Below are 17,786 nucleotides of genomic sequence, written 5' to 3' on the forward strand. Positions count from 1 at the left end.
ATGGTAAGAGATGTTAATGACAGGAAGCATTGTCTTGGTGCTACAAGACATTGTGAAAAGAAGAGAGAAACGTGCTAAAACACATACGAGCACTTGAAATATATCTACGCTTTTATTACAAAACCAGGTTGTTGGCATTAGTTGGGTACAATAGCAGTTTTGTTGCTGCTGCAGAGCTGTTCTGGCCTATGGCAACAATTACATTCGCTGCTTAAAGTAATTAAAATTAAGTTGCTTTATAACCATTACATACAAGTGATCTGCAATGAATCTTATAAGTACTGCATTAGGAAAAGGGGGGGCGTGGAGTGGATTAGGCTAAAGTGTGAGAAATTGATTCAGTGCCTTAAATAGCAGAGCATTATGTATTTCCTATTAAGAAATAAGTCCTTTATTTTGGCATACTTCAAGTAATTAAGTCTTAAATTCATTTTGGATCTACCTATAGCTATTGTCAGTAGCAGCAGTGACCCAAGGGGATTGTGTTATATTGAACACTTCCCACTCAGTTCCTGTTAAAAGCAACACCTGTGCAGTGCACATAAAGTTACATCACACTCAGGCAGAGGGGAATAGTACATCTAAGCTTATACTACTGGCTTGTGCCCCTCTACTTGGAGTTCCTTTATAAGTATCTTAGAGCTTGACACCATCTTCTGCCACTTGCAGTTACTGCTGCTGATCTGTCCGCAAGTCTTGTTCAGTGCCTGTGCTGTGCTTGTTCTGAAGGGACCTTCCAATATACTTCCAGTATTCCTTTCGGATTGTGTCTTTTTCATTAGCCAGAATGTCACATAACTAAGAAGGAAAAATTACAAAGTTGTCATATATTAAACCAAAAGCTTAACAGTCCTTAAAAAACACACATTAAGCACGGCCTTCTCTTCAGCAAGCAAAGCATGGTTTTTCATGCACAAGTTTTGCACTAGTATCCAGACTTCTGGTAAATGCATCTTCCTAAAAGCAAATCAATTATCTCTATAGTTTATGCCAACAGGGCCGGATTAACTGTCCTGTGGGCCTGGGGCTATTAGATTTTGTGGGGTGCCTGGGGGTTTGGAGTACAGGAAGGGCCTCAGGGCTGGGGCAGGGGTTTGGGGTGTGAGAGGGGGTGCAGCTTTAGCTGGGGGGTGGGGCCAGAGATGGGACAGGGGGTTTGGGTGTGGCAGGAGGTCCAGGGTGCAGGCTCTGGGTGGGAGTTTGGGTGTGGGGGGTTGGGGTGCAGGCTCCAGCCCGGAGGCGCTTACCTCGGGCGGCTCCTGGTCAGCGGTGCAGCAGAGCTAAGGCAGGATCTTCTCTGCTCTGCTCCCCAGCATGTCCAGCCCCTAGATGGAGGGGCCAGGCTGCTCTGTGCAGTGCCTGCAGGCGCTGTCCCCACAGCTCCCAGCCAATGGGAGCTGCACAGCCGGCCCTGGGGGCAGTGCGCAGAGATTCCTTGAATACCCGTCGCCTAGGGGCCGCAGCGGCATGCCGGTGACCCGGTGCTCGTGGCTCCAGCCTCACTGGGGGCAGGGGGGAAGCGCGCAAGGCTCAGGGGCCAGATGAAAAGCAGCGGGCTGCACCTGGCCTGCGGGGCCCCCTTAGCCCGAGGCCCTGGGCTGCAGCCCCTAAAGCCCCTGCATTAGTCCGGCCCTGGATGCCAAACAGAAGTTTGTCTCCTGTGACTCTCCAGTCCTAGATTAAATCTTCCCCTGACCACCTTACAGGATATCTGGATATTTTGCTCCATCCCCTGGGTATAAATATTGCCCTTCAAATGTTCCATTCAGTTCTTTTTGTTAAGCAGAACACTGCGTCTTGTTTGATGAGCCAGAGCTCGGTACCACCAACTTCAAGCCCCACGTATATTAAAGAACCAATGCTTAGCAGAACAGTGCTGACACTTAAGAGGCATGAAATTTTAAGGCATCAAGGCAAATTTTGGTGCTGGTGGACTGTGAAGGATGAATGGTATAAAGCCATGGTATGCCCACATCTTGAATACTACATGCAGATCTGGTTGCCCCATCTAAAAAAAAAGTACATTAGAATTGGAAAAGGCTTAGAAAAGGGCAACAAAAAGGATTAGGGGTATGGAACAGCTTCCATATGAGGAGAGAATAATAAGACTGGGACTTTTCAGCTTGGAAAAGAGACGACTAGGGGGGGATATGACAGAGGTCTATAAAATCATGACTGGTGTGGAGAAAGTAAATAAGGAAGTGTTATTTACTCCTCCTCCTAACACAAGAACAAGTGGGAGGGAGGGAGGGAGGGATAGCTCAGTGGTTTGAACATTGGCCTGCTAAACCCAGGGTTGTTATGAGTTCAATCATTGAGGGGGCCATTTAGGGATCTGGGCCAAAAATTGGGGATTGGCCCTGCTTTGAGCAGGGGGTTGGATTAGATGACCTACTGAGGTCCCTTCCAACCCTGATACTCTATGATTCTATTCTATGAAGAACAAGCGGTCACCAAATGAAAATAGGCAGCAAGTTTAAAACCAATAAAAGGAAGGATTTCTTCACACAATGCACAGTCAACCTTTGGAACTCATTGCCAGAGGATGCTGTGAAGGCCAAGATTATAACTGTTCAAAAAAGAACCGGATAAATTCATGCAGGACAGGTCCCTCAATCTACCTCATGCTAAATTCCATTACTGTTACCCTCAGAGGTTTCAAAAAAAAGCTCTTTAAGAACCATGTTGAGTTCTGCTCTACCAGTCTTGTGGACCAAGAAGCTAAAGGATTCTCCCTATACATATCAGTTATTTTGAGGACAAGAGCCCTCTGCTAAACTAGGTAGAGGGAAGTAAGAGCATGTTAGGAACTTACACAAAGGTGTTTTTAAAAAACAAAAAAATCTGTTCTTTCAGCAATTTGAAAGCTCATTTATTTTCTTTACTTATTGGCATTTCCTCCTTTTCTTGTGTGTAATGTTTGGGATCTTTCTGCTTTTCACTTCTGTCAAGTGAAGCAGAGGTGGCCTCTGTTGTTGGCAAGCTACTATGGAAATTCTTGCATACAGACTGATTGACACTAAGAGGCCAAGGATTCACATACTGTACGATTATTAAGAACAGGACACTGCTAATGGGAGTCAAATGCCTTCTGAGTGCAGGGAAAAAACTCCTCACCAACATCCCTGAACTTCTGAGTGGCTCAGAGGATTTCTCTTCAGTATAATGAGAAGTAGTAGACTGATAGTGCACACTAACAATTTATTAACCACAGTGCACAGTAACGGAAACAACTACTTAATGACGTCATCTCCAATAACTGTGCAATTAATGTACAACTCTGTTTTACAAGAGAGCTTTTCCATTAAAATAATCCAGTCTTTGCTCTGTGTGGCAACAGATTCAGCTAGACAAACTCCCTGAGGTAGAGAAAGTGAGTTCTCAACTCACCTCTAATGCTTTGTTTAGTGTTTCTTCCTTGTCCTCACACTGGTTTTCTAGCATGTCTTCATATATATCCACAAGGAAGGCAATCAGATAGGGAGAACTGTGGCTTGGCTGTAAATCCAGCAGTTGCTCTAATAGATTTTGATATTTGGAAAGACCATGATCCTGCAGAATCCTAAAACAGAGATTAGTAAGTACTGCTGGCAGCTTTGACAAAGAATTAAGCAAGTTCTGGCTTTGATAGATTGATCTGAAGATTTTAATCTAACAGAAGCTATAAATATAAAAGAGGCAGAGGGTAATAGATGTAGTTCAATATAGCAACAAGTCAGCATTGCTGTAGCAGTGGTTTTCAACCTTTTTTCATTTGCAGACTCCTAGAATAGAGATGCAGACCCCTTTGGAAATCTTAGGCAGTCTGCAGACCCCTGGAGCCCACAAGTTGAAAACCACTGCTGTAGTAAGCTATTGATGAACATCTCAAGTGCACAGTGAGACATGAGGCAGGGTGCATTTAACCAACAACTTCCTAATGCATAGCTGGTGTAGCCTAATACATTTACCCCCCCCCCTTTTTTAAAGTCAACTTTTCGTGGTTTTATGCCACATATCCTTCCATTATTAAGTATGGCTCACAGCGAGATGAGCAAGATCAAGCAAAAAGGTTATAAACTGCTTTCCTCTACTACTATGAAAATATTTTAAGTTGTTGGGACTCTGAACTCAGTTTCTTAAACTGAATGTTTCAGCACAGCTAGGAAGGAGAGGTGGAAAGTGTGTGAGAGAGATGATAGGAGCAGGGTGGCACTATATAATGCAGAACTCTTAACCCTTCAAGGTCAGGGGAAAGTCCTTTTCTCTTTACTGCATCTTGACTCCAGTCAATGAACTAATGGGGCTTTCATTTCTCTTCCCGAGTTCTGTACTATCAAAGACTTTTCATTTCTCTACAAAGCACCATCTTGTGTTTTGCAGAGAGGCTAGCACACTGTCAGGACTCCATGAATAAAAATAATGTATATGGTATTCTAAATACTTAAGACTTTTTTTTTGGATCCAGTAAATAGAAGCAACCTGCTGTGCATTTTCAAATGTGACCAGTATTGATGATCCCCTGCCAAAGCTACCGAATCAGTAATTATACGGAAAGTGGGCCAGGAGATTAGGTTACTATATTAGCCCTTAAAGTGGGTATAACCTCAGGCTTATCTGGATCATTGCTTTTCAGTTGTTCCCTCAGAGCTGTAAACACGTCTAGGCATGAAACATTCAATGTGAAATGGCCTGCAAGTAACACCAACCTGCAACAATCCCCCTTACCAGAAGCCCTCACCCCACAGATATGAAATACAAGTCTCACCCTTTTAGATAGTTCCATGCACTTTCATTATGTGGCACTGTCTTGATCATTTCTAGAGTGTACCTGTGAGGGAAAACACAGGTTACACTTCTGTCAGAGGTCAACGAGCCAAAAAGAGAAACATGTTTTCTTTACCCAGACTCAGATCTCCTTTGCAGCCTCCTCCCCATCTCACTGGTCTCAGCCCTCCTTTTTAAAATACAGACTAAAGCAGACATTTTGCTGATCATCTCAGATGGTGGCATAAAATACAACTGCCATGCAACTTAACTGCAGTTGTCATGACAGGACAAGCCACTGCAGGATAGCGGTTATGTGCCCGGAAGCACTTACCTTCAATTTACAATATATGAATTCCTACAATTATTTTGTAGTTTATTTCAGGAGAGGGTAACTCTCCCACACAGTATGACATAATAAACCTATAACAGAATATGCAATTTGATGGTATGTTGAAGAGGGGCACGTGCTAGGACTGCAGAATCCACAGATGCTGGATTCCATTTCTTTGTGCGCATCCACAGCACTGTTTGCAAAACTCCACTTACAAGGTCAATCAGTTGCACCTGTGCAAACTCACTGGAGGCATATAGCACCGGTGCCAATGAGGACATGGGCTGTTCCTTCCTAGTTCAGTGGCAGAGTTAAAGTGAAGAGAAGCAGCTTCTTCAAGCACATGGTCAGGAGGGTCATCCACCAAGCAGAGTATTAAAGAAAATGTCATGTTTCCAGCTCTACCAAAAAAGCCTTCACGTTCCTCTCCCTCCACTAAATCCCCAAGCAGTGAGACTCATTTCCAGAAACGGGTGAGAGCAATGAGCAGTTTTGCAACCAGTTTTCAATCTCAAAATATTTGAACCTTCTCGCCCTTCTGGAGCAGCCTTTTTACAGTCACTAGCAGAGGAACAGAGCTTACCACCGCCATAAGAAATTTTGGCAACAGCGGGTAGGCTAAGGTCTATGCTGAAATCTAGAAAGATTAACCCTTCAAATCTGGTTCTGGAGTAGGAGTCAGATTAAATTTATGTCAATTTGAGTTCTGAACACAGGGTCATCCTTCACAAATAAATCTAAGGTGTCCAATCCCTAGCTCTGGAGAATTAATCTGGAAATGCCTAGTCTCACAGGCATAGAAGTGGTATAGATTCAGTAACATTCAAGAAAGAGGTATCTGTGAGAAAACAAAAATGAATGTTTTTTTCTTATTGCTTTCATTTAAAGTCTTTCAACCCTCTTGATGAGCACCCAGTTGGACTGCTTCAAGGGCTTAGGATGTGCTCTGAAGAGGCACTGGGTCATTCCACGCAGAGTGAACGGATTGAAATCAACATTATTTCTATCACCAATTTTAATTATGAATTAAATCAGAAAGAAGGAAACCTTCATTTTAATTTTGTTTTGCATTTGTACTTTTTACTTATTTCCTTAAAGAGGGGTTGATTCTCATTGGTTAGTAACCATTAAAAAATATTGGATTTGCAGCTAACTATAGCCTTTGCACTAGATTTGATATTTGTTTTTGCTAACCAGGAGGATACACTGTATCTATACACACTTAATTATACAACTTAACATACATTTATTCATATGGGTAATTTTAATTTTTTTATGTTAGAACATGGTGAACGACTAACTTCTTATTTACTAATTTTTTACTCATGGTGTGTGTCAAGCTCTATTTGGATGGCAGTAGGAATTCTTTTAGAATTGTTTTTCCACTAATTAAATATAATTACCTTAAATGTGCTAGATACATAATAAAAAAGTTAAGTTTATCAAAACTTGTTTTGTATTTAAAAATGAACTAATTTATTAACCAAAGGAAGTATTCTCTATAGTTAGTCAATCGAACTGATTGTTTCTGGTCAACCTGTCCTTCAACCTGTCCTGGGAGGAGTGGTAGATACGCTGGAGGGGAGGGATAGGATACAGAAGGACCTAGACCAATTGGAAGATTGGGCCAAAAGGAATCTGATGAGGTTCAATAAGGATAAGTGCAGGGTCCTGCACTTAGGACGGAAGAACCCAATGCACAGCTACAGACTAGGGACCGAATGGCTAGGCAGCAGTTCTGCGGAAAAGGACCTAGGGGTGACAGTGGACGAGAAGCTGGATATGAGTCAGCAGTGTGCCCTTGTTGCCAAGAAGGCCAATGGCATTTTGGGATGTATAAGCAGGGGCATAGCGAGCAGATCGAGGGACGTGATCGTTCCCCTCTATTCGACATTGGTGAGGCCTCATCTGGAGTACTGTGTCCAGTTTTGGGCCCCACACTTCAAGAAGGATGTGGATAAATTGGAGAGAGTCCAGCGAAGGGCAACAAAAATGATTAGGGGACTGGAACACATGAGTTATGAGGAGAGGCTGAGGGAGCTGGGATTGTTTAGCCTGCAGAAGAGAAGAATGAGGGGGGATTTGATAGCTGCTTTCAACTACCTGAAAGGGGGTTCCAAAGAGGATGGCTCTAGACTGTTCTCAATGGTAGCAGATGACAGAACGAGGAGTAATGGTCTCAAGTTGCAGTGGGGGAGGTTTAGATTGGATATTAGGAAAAACTTTTTCACTAGGAGGGTGGTGAAACACTGGAATGCGTTACCTAGGGAGGTGGTAGAATCTCCTTCCTTAGAGGTTTTTAAGGTCAGGCTTGACAAAGCCCTGGCTGGGATGATTTAACTGGGAATTGGTCCTGCTTTGAGCAGGGGGTTGGACTAGATGACCTTCTGGGGTCCCTTCCAACCCTGATATTCTATGATTCTATGATTTTAGAACTAGTACATCTCCTCCTCTCACCCCTAGTTTTTGTTCATAGACCAGAAGAGCTTTCCTGCTTTTTCAACGCCCAGTCGCTTTTCTAAATGAGCTAGTCATTGAGCTGAACTAGTTGAAAAAAGTGAAAAGACAATATTCCCTGTGCACTTGCAGAAGTAGCTATTTCTACCAAAGGCTGCTTTAGGCCTCAAACGCCGGTTTCAGGTGCTCAGTCAGCGACTTCTCTCAGTTCAGTGGTCTGACTTTCTTTAAAACTTCAGCAGCAAACATTCTACTTGAATTTTTTGTTTAATCGATGTAAATGATTTTAATAGATTATACTAAGTCTAGACCTTAGTGTAGGATGTCAATTTCAAATATTTTTTCTTTTAAAAAATAAACCTATTTAAAATAAAAATCTGGGATTTTTTTGTTTTTAAAAACACCCAGATTTTTATCCAAAATATTTCCTTATTGTAATGTGCTTAGTTTAGGCAGAAAGAACTTTTTTTTTTTTTTTTTTTTAAAAATAACTGTTAGCCCAGTCTTCTCCCTTGGGATCTGAAAGTCAAGCTGTTGCTTTCCTTCTTGCATCATCTTCAGTAATAAGCATTTCTGAAAACCAAAGCAGGCCCTCAGTTACACCAGTGCTATTTCTGAAGAGATTCCAAAGTTGAGGGGCCCTCATATCCAGAAACTCACTGCTTTATACTAGGGGCTCCAGCCCCAAGCATCCGTGCTGATCAATCTCATGGCAGTACTGCATGGAGAGAGATGTGTTTTCTCAAGGAGATGGGGCCCTAGCTAATAATGTGCTTTATAGGTCAGTACCAAAACCTTAAATTCTACCCAGAAATCAATAGGCAGCCAGCGCAGATCATGGAGCACTGTCAGAATATGCTCGCAGCAGGATATTTAGCTTAAACTAGCAGGCTGCCAAATATTGTACCAACTTCTGTTTCCAGATGGGTTCAATACATAGTTCCAATACATAGTTCCATATAAACTGCCCGGCAGTAAGGTAACCTGGAGGTGACAAAAGCATGGAAAGCAGTAGTAAGGTCTGCATCAAGAAACAGGTTCTACCTGTTGGACTCCCACAAAAGCCATCCTGGCTATTGCTGATCTCTGATCAGCCAGTGGCAGCTGAGAATCTAATAAGTCCCCTAAGTTGCAAACTTGAACAAAAAAACCCCAAAAGGACAGATATCACCATCCATTTTTCTGCTTTTTTCTCATGACCAACCTCACCTCGCCTGAGCCTTAGCTACCTAGTTCTCATTCATGCCCCAATCTCAACCAAGCACTAGGTGCATCCATTGACCGCTTTACTCTGGTCAGAGGAAATGGAGGCAAAGTTGAGTGTCATCCACATACTTAGGATACTGCAATCCATATCTCTACACTAACCCTCCCAATAGATCCAGATATACATTCAACAAGAGGGGACACAAGATAGAACCCTTCATAAGCGCTCTGGGGGAGGAAAAGAAGTTACCCACTATCAACCTTTCAGAATGCTCAGCAAGTAAGAGAGCTACTCAAGATCGGCTTCTCCAACTCAAACGTAGCTTGCAGACAAGTCATCACCTCATTATCAATGGTATCAAAAGGCATCTGATAGATCTAACATGAGCATGGATGTTTGATCTCCTGATTATTGTTCAAAATCTTCTACCAATGCCAGCAGTGTAGCTTTTATTCTGTACCCAGGGAAAGGTCAAGGGGAGCTGAAGCCTCTGAAGCATTCAAGAGCATGCCTCACTTCTTTTGCCTATGAGAAATGGAGGGCACCAAATGTAATTGTGCACAGCATTACTAACTGGACTTCTCTCTCTAGAACAGCAGGATCGTTGTAGCCTGTGGTGTTGGAAATTACAAAGTATCTTTGGTTCCAGACAGAGTTGTTTCTCACATCCTCTTTCAGAAGCTGGTCTACATACTCCAGTTCATTATCCCACAGTTTGAACTCCTACAATGGTGAGAAGAAAAAAACAAAATAAAAAACCTCACATTTAAACACGTTTTAACAAATTCTAGTTACTTCCTTCTTCATTTGAAGAATTCCAACCTAACTTCTCTCACACTGGACCCCAAGATTAGACCGAGTTGAAGAAATCAATGTAGTAAATTGTGAAATTAGTTAATTTTGGGGAAAAACAGGAGGTATAATGGCAAGTGTTAGGCAACCCTCATTATATAGAAGGGGTTCTCAGGACAAACTTTTTGGTGGCCTCAAAGTGAAGCCATGAACTCTTGCTGGTGGTCACTCTCACATTTTTTCCTAAAATACTTAGCTAGCTTTAGGAAAAACAAATATATATGCACCTATACAGATTCAGATCATTGTAATTTATTTATTGCTAGCTACCAAGTCGCCGCTGAATTGCTGCCACGGCCAGCAGGAGAGAGAGAAGCTGCTGCCAAATTGCCGCCACGGCTGGAGGAATGGAGAAGCTGCCGCCGAATTGCCACTGCCATGGAAACTCTTCTGCCCTTTCTGACTGCTGCCCCAAGCATCTGCTTGAACGCTGGTGCTTGGAGCCAGCCCTGGGGGCAGGACAGGCAGTAGGAGCCGGGGCAATTGGGGGCAGTCCAGGGGGAGACAATGGTGGGCCAGAGCCTGAAGCCTCATAGCCAGAGCCCGAAGCCTCGTGGCTGGGAGATGGGGATGGAGCCTGAAGCTGTGTGACCACAGCCTGCTGCTCCACCGCCCCAGGGAAGCTGGGAATCTCACTGGCTGCCTGCTCCTCCAGCTTTGTGCCCCAGCTGTGTCCAGAGGGGCAGCAGACAACACCACGGTGGTGCATCCAGGAGCAACACGTAGGGGGAGGGGCTACTGCTTTTACCCCATCCCCCCAATCACAGCCCAGGAGGCTGTGGCTGCAAGAAAAGCAGCTGGTGGCCGCATTTGAGAAACGCTGATATAGAGGGTGCTACTAGTGCTTCCTGTAACAAAAGGCACAAAGGAAAATTTTGAACTGGTTAATTCTGAGTTCACACCCACTTAATTGTTTTCACTCCATCTACACAAGTCAATGTGTAAAGTTCCATTTAAGAAACAAACCTCTACAATTTTGGGAGGATTCTCCTTACAGAGAAAGCAGCAGACCTGGATACAATACCTGAATAACCCACTGTCTGTGCTGCCAAGCATGGTAATTCTTGGCATCCTGGTTAAGAATTTCAGCTATAAACTCAAGCTCTTGAGATGGATCCTTCAGCCACTCTACCAACACCCGTCTGTGGTGCCTAAAGATAAAGTACAAGAATTTAAAAAATTTTCCTTCCAATATTTGCTTGACCATTAGACTTTATTAAAATACCACCTGATTACAATACTTACCAGGACAAACAAAAAACACGAAGACACCAACCCATCACCAGAGTAGTACTTTTTAAAAGAACCATGAAACATTTCACCTAGCTTTTCTAGGGATTGCTATAGTGTAAACTTGCAACAAGAAAATGCCAGAAATGTATCTACATATTAGTACATAACCTCTTAAAGAAGGATCATTGCTATGTCTGACATGCTTGAGAAGTGGGTGAGAAAAGCCACACAGAATGAGGGTATAATCATTTAAATAGAACTGAGTTTGAGTACACAAGATGGGTCATGCTTGAGACAGTATCACACTTAGAAACTTGCCAGATCGCCAACAAGTGATTTTCACGGTTAGACCCATCGTTTGAATAGAACCCCCCCTAAAAACCTAACAATTTTTCCCCTATGAACACTGAAGTTCTCTATCACTTATTTTTTTCAAAATATTTTCCCCATCTATTTTACATTGTCATTTGTCACTGAATTTAGAATGCCTTCCTAAGCTTTCAGATTCAGTGTGTTCCAAGACACATGAAAACCTGCCCATTGTCACTCCCAACTTCTAAAGTAAGTGTTGTAAACATTCTATTAATGCCTTATTTGTCCCACCACTTCATTTCTAGGAAACTGGAGCAAGGACACAAGTACTAATTTCAAATCAAAGTTTCTCAAATGTCAGAAAGCAGAGCCAGTCAGAACCTTTGCAACGATCTGCAGCATAAATTCTTCAGTTCAATTCTTTGGCCTCTGTCAGGCAGCGAACAACATTTCAGATACTCCTATTACTCTGTAGCTCTAATATGGCTTTTCCTTTTCTTGGGAGCCAGCGTTTAGATTTCAGAGGCCTCTTCATGGCAACATTTGGGTTGCCATGAACCCTTTGGGTCAGGGTTGGCAGAGGTGACACCCAATTAGTTTCTTGCTGCTTGCTCAGGCATTCATATTGTTGGTCTGTCTCCAGCTAAAGATGAGAGCACAAAAGCTTGCAAACGTTCTACTTGCTCCTGCAACCTGTCCTCCTCTGTATCTAAGGACAGAGGTGCCAGTGAGACCCTAATTTATCCAATCCTTGTCAGCTGTCAGTTTCAGAGGCTAAAAAGAATGGGCAGATGGACTTCCTCCATAACAAATATGCTATTCGAGCAGCATACAAGCTTCTCCTTCCCACACCACTCAAATGGAGGGAAGCAGCATGTGCAGACTACCAGAAAATCTCAGGAAAAGAGTGGACAAATAAAACGACCATGGGTTTCAACTCCTGTTTCCAAGGGACTGGCTAGCTGTCTTCCTTTATACATCTCTCCAGCTATTCTTGGCTCTTTTTCCAGTCAGCTCAGACACTTCCACCCAAAGTCTTCCTGGGCTGAGGAGCAGGATTCATTAATTACCTTTGCTCTTTTCCAGAGGCCACTCCTCAGTCAGAGAAACATCTTCTAGTCATACCAGACAACTCCTTGACCACAGCACATCTGAAAAGGGAGGCACCAGAAACTCGTCTCCACAAACATGACCTGTTTCCTTTTCAGTAGGCTCAGCTGCATCTTCTTTCACTCACTTGAGGAGGTTCACATCAAAGTATCACTAAACCTGGACAACCTTACTAGGTGGTGTAGGATCTCAAACATGTGCTCACATGTTAGTAGTCCTATGGGGAGTCCCAAAGTTTGATTCATTTGCATTAAAGCTCAATGCAAAGACTCATGGTTAATTTTCCAAGATGCAAGCACAAAAAACTAAGAGCAGTGGGTTCCTTGTCTTAACACTGGCCAAGGCACCTCACCTGTATTTTCCCCTCTTCTTTCCTTTGTGGCTAAGGCTCGCCACAAAGTCTCTCTCTTTGGGCAGGTCTATGCTACAGCCTAAGTTGATATAACTTACATCACTCAAGGGTGTGAATATATAGCACTGTAGCGTAGACTTGCCCTCAATCGAAATATCCCTAAGCTGGTCAAGATACAGAGGTCCAGGAAGCACTCTACCGTGCCACAAAGTCCTAGGTTCTGGGGAAGATCTGCACAGTTCTACACTGAAAATTTGGTCACCCTGTATAAAGCTGGAATACATCACAGATACTCCCTATAAATAAAACCAAGGCTATAGGTCTGGCTCAGCCCTTAGAAACTCATCCTACAGCAATAAGATGTGTCCTCAGTTCCCTGAGCACAATAGGTTTCACTCATGTTCATATCAATAATTCTCAAAGCAGTTGGCCAGCCCACCCAAATGTATGAAATACCCAAGAAGAAAACTCAGTTTGGTCTTTTGTGAGCTAAAGAGTAATCCCTTCAGGCCTGTGGATTCCTTGTATTTCCTCTATTAAAGTATCCATTTTAGTAATCACTCTGTCCAGGAAGGTATTGAGTGCTGGAAGCCCTTTCTATTGTATTTTTCCACAGAGTTTTGCAGATTTTGCCCAAATGAGCCTCTAGTATAAAATCTAGGGGCTAACCTGACATTTTTTGTTCTAATCCAAAATTTCCACTAAGAATAAAGTTACAAGTTAAATTCAAGGCCCTATGAACATGAATAAAACATATTGCTAATCTCCTGCCCTGTTTGGTGCTTTTCACCTTGGATGAAGTCTCATGAGACTAGAATAGCTGAAGGCCAGCATATCTGAAGCATTCAAAGCCTCTGGGAGGGTCAGCCAGCTTGTCCCCTGGTTTGTTCTGCAACGTGCTGACAATGGCTCTGCCCTAGACTGGAAGATCTGCAGACCAGCAACATAACTGTTCTGTAGGTTCTCTCTCCAGGCTTCCAGATAGTGGAAAGCTGAGACACTTTTTAGATGAGACACTTTTGTATATTTATTTTACATGGTTGGAAACTGCTGTGATATGTAATTTATCTTTGGCAGACATATTTCTGTATACACTACTACCAGATACATCCACTCCCTGTTAGAATTCATAGCCAGAGCCTTTAGAGAACACAGTCATCCCTCTCCATTATTTCATTTGGGAGGATTTCTACAACAAAAAAAGCAACATCCAAGAGCTGCTGAAAGCTAAAAATTCTTCAGTTGTATTTTCTTTATTTTTGTTGCGTCAGAATAAGTCTGGTAGTTTTAAAACTTTTCAAATGCCTAACTACATTACTCAGTACTCCTTGCATTGGAGTAGAGAGTTATGGAGAACTCTGCCTGGGGGCAGTCCTGTTTAACACCTCTGAAACTGGCTCCATCCAAGGAGTAAGGGTGAATCCTTACCGTCCCACTTTTAGAACTGGCAGCCATGTCCATTTCTGAGGTGGTAAAAGGTAAGACAGTTTGTCTCTAGAAATCAAAAAGATTTTTTACCAGACTTGGTAATTCTTTGGCTGGTCTTCAATGATAGCTGTAATATAGTTAATTTCCTCATGTAGGTCCTTTTTCAATGAATGCAGGAGGACTCTCCGGAAATGCCTAAAGAAAAATAAAACACACACACACCATTTAGGAGGTTGTTTTTTTTTTTTTAAAAAAAGCTGGAGTAAATTCAGTTAAAAATACTTTAAGAATTAAACCAATTTTTAAGAACACAACTAATTCTGAAGACGTATTCATTATTGGGTAGCTGGTAGTAACCAAAATAGGTAAGGTTACAAACATATTGCTATCCAAGATCTTAGCAACTTTAAGTTTCTACTGAAGACTTGTATACCCCACATCTGTTGCAATTTCACTGAACATAGTCTTCCTGATATGAAAATAACTGGTATAAATCAATGCAATCATATTAATAGGAAAAATACACAGGGAAGTATTTGACAGTACCTATTGGTTGAGAAATCTAATTCTGTGAATTCAGAAGGCCTTACAAGTTTAGTATTTACTTGAAAATTAAACTGGCGGGTATTGCAAAGGGGATTATAGAATTACTTCAGTAATATTTACTACAAAAAAACTATCAGCTAATATATTTAGCTATGATAAGAACTTCCTTTGAAACAAGCAGGAAATAGTTCCAGTCTTTTCACTAGGAATGTGTGTCATCAGAGAGACACTTTCAATATGATTTGTCATGTCATCTTAATCAGTGGTGGTTTTTAATGGCTAGGCCTAATCTTGTTGGAAAGTTTAGACTATCAGATAGCATTTCCCAGAAATTAGCGATACTGCATTAAAATCTTAATTTATGAGCCTGCTGCAGCTTTCCAATAATCCCCAGCCTCCCAGAAAGCAAGCAAGGCCAGTCATATTTTGAATAATACACTGCCAGAATATTGAAAGAGAAACCAGGTAATCTAATCAGCTAATTTTAATTACCATTACTTACCACACTGTGTAATTTGCAGCATTCAGTTCAATGGCATCCCCGGTTAACTGAAAAGCTCTTTCACTCCTTTCATCCCGCTGCAGAACAGCCCGAAAGTAATCGTAGACATCTCTGACTGGATAGATGACAGTGTGTTACTCAAAACAACTAGAAGAAATCCCGAATAGAGGATTTAAGACTGGCAACCCATGGATGCTACTTTGTGTGTGTAAAATACTGTTCCCTAAAACCCTGTTTGAAGGTGTTTGGGCCTAACAGTCTGCATACTGATACAACAGCACTGTTTACTAGAATCATTGTGGTGGGATGCTTTACATCTCTCATACTAGAAAACTCCCAAAACATCTTTCAACACATCATCTAGATAATGTCCAAAATAGTTATGAGAGCACTAGGAGTCATGCTATTTCTCTACATTCTTGACATCCATTATTGCATTTTTCTCTAGGCCTAACCACACCATCCTAATTGCTTGCATTACCTGGAATGTGGCCGTCTACCAAGGAGTTTTAATACTTGCTTTATTTATTTAACAGACTTAATTCTATAATTTTTAAAAGATCATTTCTAAAAATCTGAAAAGAAACAGGAGGGTTTTGTTTTTGTTTTTAAAAGCGTGGGCACTCCAGGATGTGAAGGTTGTAAAGCAGGCAAACATTATCCTTGGAACTTTGAGAAACTCAAGATTCTCCAGTCTCTAGAAAAATGCAAGTTTATGGAATTGTTCCTTTAAAAACAGGGACAGTATTAAGGCCATTTCCATGCTTCAGTTTTTTTAGTTTCAATAATACCCAGTAATTTTGACAAAGTGAAATACTTAAGCTTTGTTCTAGGCTCAAGTTGGTTTACAAATAAATTCTCAAAAAACAAATGTGTATGGTAATTTTACCTGGTGTATTTACCATTTTAATATTAAATTCTCAACATTTAAAATTCACTTCTAGAGGACTACAGGAACCTTAAAACATGTTTTTATATAGTTACTAGCAGTGACACCCAACACAAAAGCGTATATTATTGAAAACTAAACTCTAGCTTCAATGGAGCCACTGACATATTACACAGATGTTTTCACCTTACCAAGGTTTAATTATACTTAAAATCTTTTTTTTTTTAAACTTACATTTTTCACTATAGATGATCTGAACCACAGGATTTGGCCCGTCATTTTGAGGTACTGGTTCAATGTCAGCCCATTCTTTTCTGTGCCTGTAAAATTTACATTTTCTTTTCAGTGTTTTATTAGGAAAAACGACCCAAGCCCCCCCCGAAAAAAAAAACCACATGTATTCAGTTGTACCATTCTTCATGGTGGTCATGATCTTTGCCACAGAGTTGCAGGATACAGACATAAGTCACAGGGTAAGCCATATCCGCGGGTCATGTTCTAGCCTAGGACTATGTTCCTTGATCTTGGAGGAACAAGGTGGCTGAGGTAATAGGAGGAACAAGGTGGCTGAGGTAACACCGTCTATTGACCAACTTCTATGGGTGAGACAGAGACAAGCTTTTTCGGCCACAAGCTGCGCCAACTCAAAGGCCGAGCTCTCAACGCAGCTCAGCGTTTGGGCCAAGGCGGGTGACTCGGCCGGCCACCCGGAACCCCGACGCCGGCCAGGTGCGTTGGCAGCCGCCGCCGCCGCCGCGAACGGCTCTTGCGGCGCGCCGTCAGCGCCCAGCCGCGGAGCGCCCCGTGCCTCCCTCCCCGCCTGAGGCTCTCCCCTTCCCCCTAGGGTCTCCCCCCTGGCTGGGCCGCCCCTGCCGAGCGCTCTCCCCTGACCCCCAGCGCCGAGACCCGGCCAGGCCCAGCGGGCCCCTTGCCCCGTCCCGCTGGGCGCGCCGCGCGGCGGCGGGAGGCCCCCGGCCCTGGCGGGCGGGCCGGGCCCCCGCGGAGCTGCTCCGATCTCCGGGGGAAGGCAGCGGGGCGACCCGGCCGGAGGGGGACCGCTACCTGTACAGGAGGTAGCCGCCCGGCTCCAGGGGCTCCCCGTCCTCCGGCTCCGGCTCCTGGGGCTCCCCGTCCCGCGCCTCCGGGCCCTCCACCTCCGCCATCGCCGCAGCAGCCGGGAGAGGGCAGGGACGCTTCCGGGGACAGCTCCGCACACCATAGAGAGGAGACCGGGGCCAGCTAGAGAGTCTCCTCCAGGCGGTGCCCCGAGACTCGGCCCTTCCGGTTCCCCCCCCCGCGTCACAAAGCGGGGGCGGGGGCGGGGCCGCTCCCCGGGCAGCGCGGGGCCGCTCGGCTGCTGGGCGCGGGAAGAGCCCGGCTCGGGGCGGCCGCCGCTGCTGTTCGGGTATAAAACGTGGGCTCTTGCAGCAACCACAAGGAAACGGAGGCCTCAGGGCAGAAAAGGCGATAAAATCGTGTTACATACGCGCGGAACAGCCTTCCAATGGCGCCTCAGAGAAGCTATTCCCAGTGTCCCAAAGGGAGGGGAGCCCCAACGACCTGGGGAGGAAGGGTGCTGGTCTTGTGATAAATGGGGAGACGCGAGTTCCATTTTTGGGTGATTTTAGGACAGTTGCATAGTCTGCCTGTGCCCCTGTTCCCCATCTGTAACATGGGGATAAGAGCAGTGCCCTGCCTCACAGGGGTGTGATGATGCCCAACTTCCCTCGCGATGGCCGGACGCTTCAGCGATGGGGGCCGTGTCAGGTGATAGATCACGGCTTTCCCCAAAAAGAAAAGGAGGACGTGTGGCACCTT

The 17,786-nt window shown here is 43.7% G+C and overlaps 1 protein-coding gene across 2 annotated transcripts; it reads right to left on the bottom strand.

Moving 5' to 3' along the window:
- Positions 1-93: 93 nt before the first annotated feature.
- Positions 94-17,192, bottom strand: FNTA (farnesyltransferase, CAAX box, subunit alpha). Of its 2 annotated transcripts, XM_084629749.1 has the most exons (9): positions 17,031-17,189; positions 16,203-16,288; positions 15,080-15,194; positions 14,122-14,226; positions 10,621-10,747; positions 9,319-9,467; positions 4,748-4,810; positions 3,391-3,562; positions 94-798 (listed from the first exon to the last, which is right to left on the bottom strand). In XM_084629749.1, exons 1-9 carry the CDS (start codon positions 17,129-17,131, stop codon positions 670-672), a joined length of 1,047 nt encoding a protein of 348 aa, XP_084485875.1. In that variant the 5' UTR covers positions 17,132-17,189; the 3' UTR covers positions 94-669. The 2 variants fall into 2 exon arrangements, with proteins under 2 accessions (XP_084485875.1, XP_084485876.1); XM_084629750.1 differs by lacking the exon at positions 3,391-3,562 and having other exon boundaries at positions 17,031-17,192.
- Positions 17,193-17,786: the final 594 nt, after the last annotated feature.

Source organism: Lepidochelys olivacea, assembly GCF_965140295.1.
Source record: "Lepidochelys olivacea isolate rLepOli2 genome assembly, chromosome: 5".
NCBI classification, from domain to species: Eukaryota; Metazoa; Chordata; order Testudines; family Cheloniidae; genus Lepidochelys; species Lepidochelys olivacea.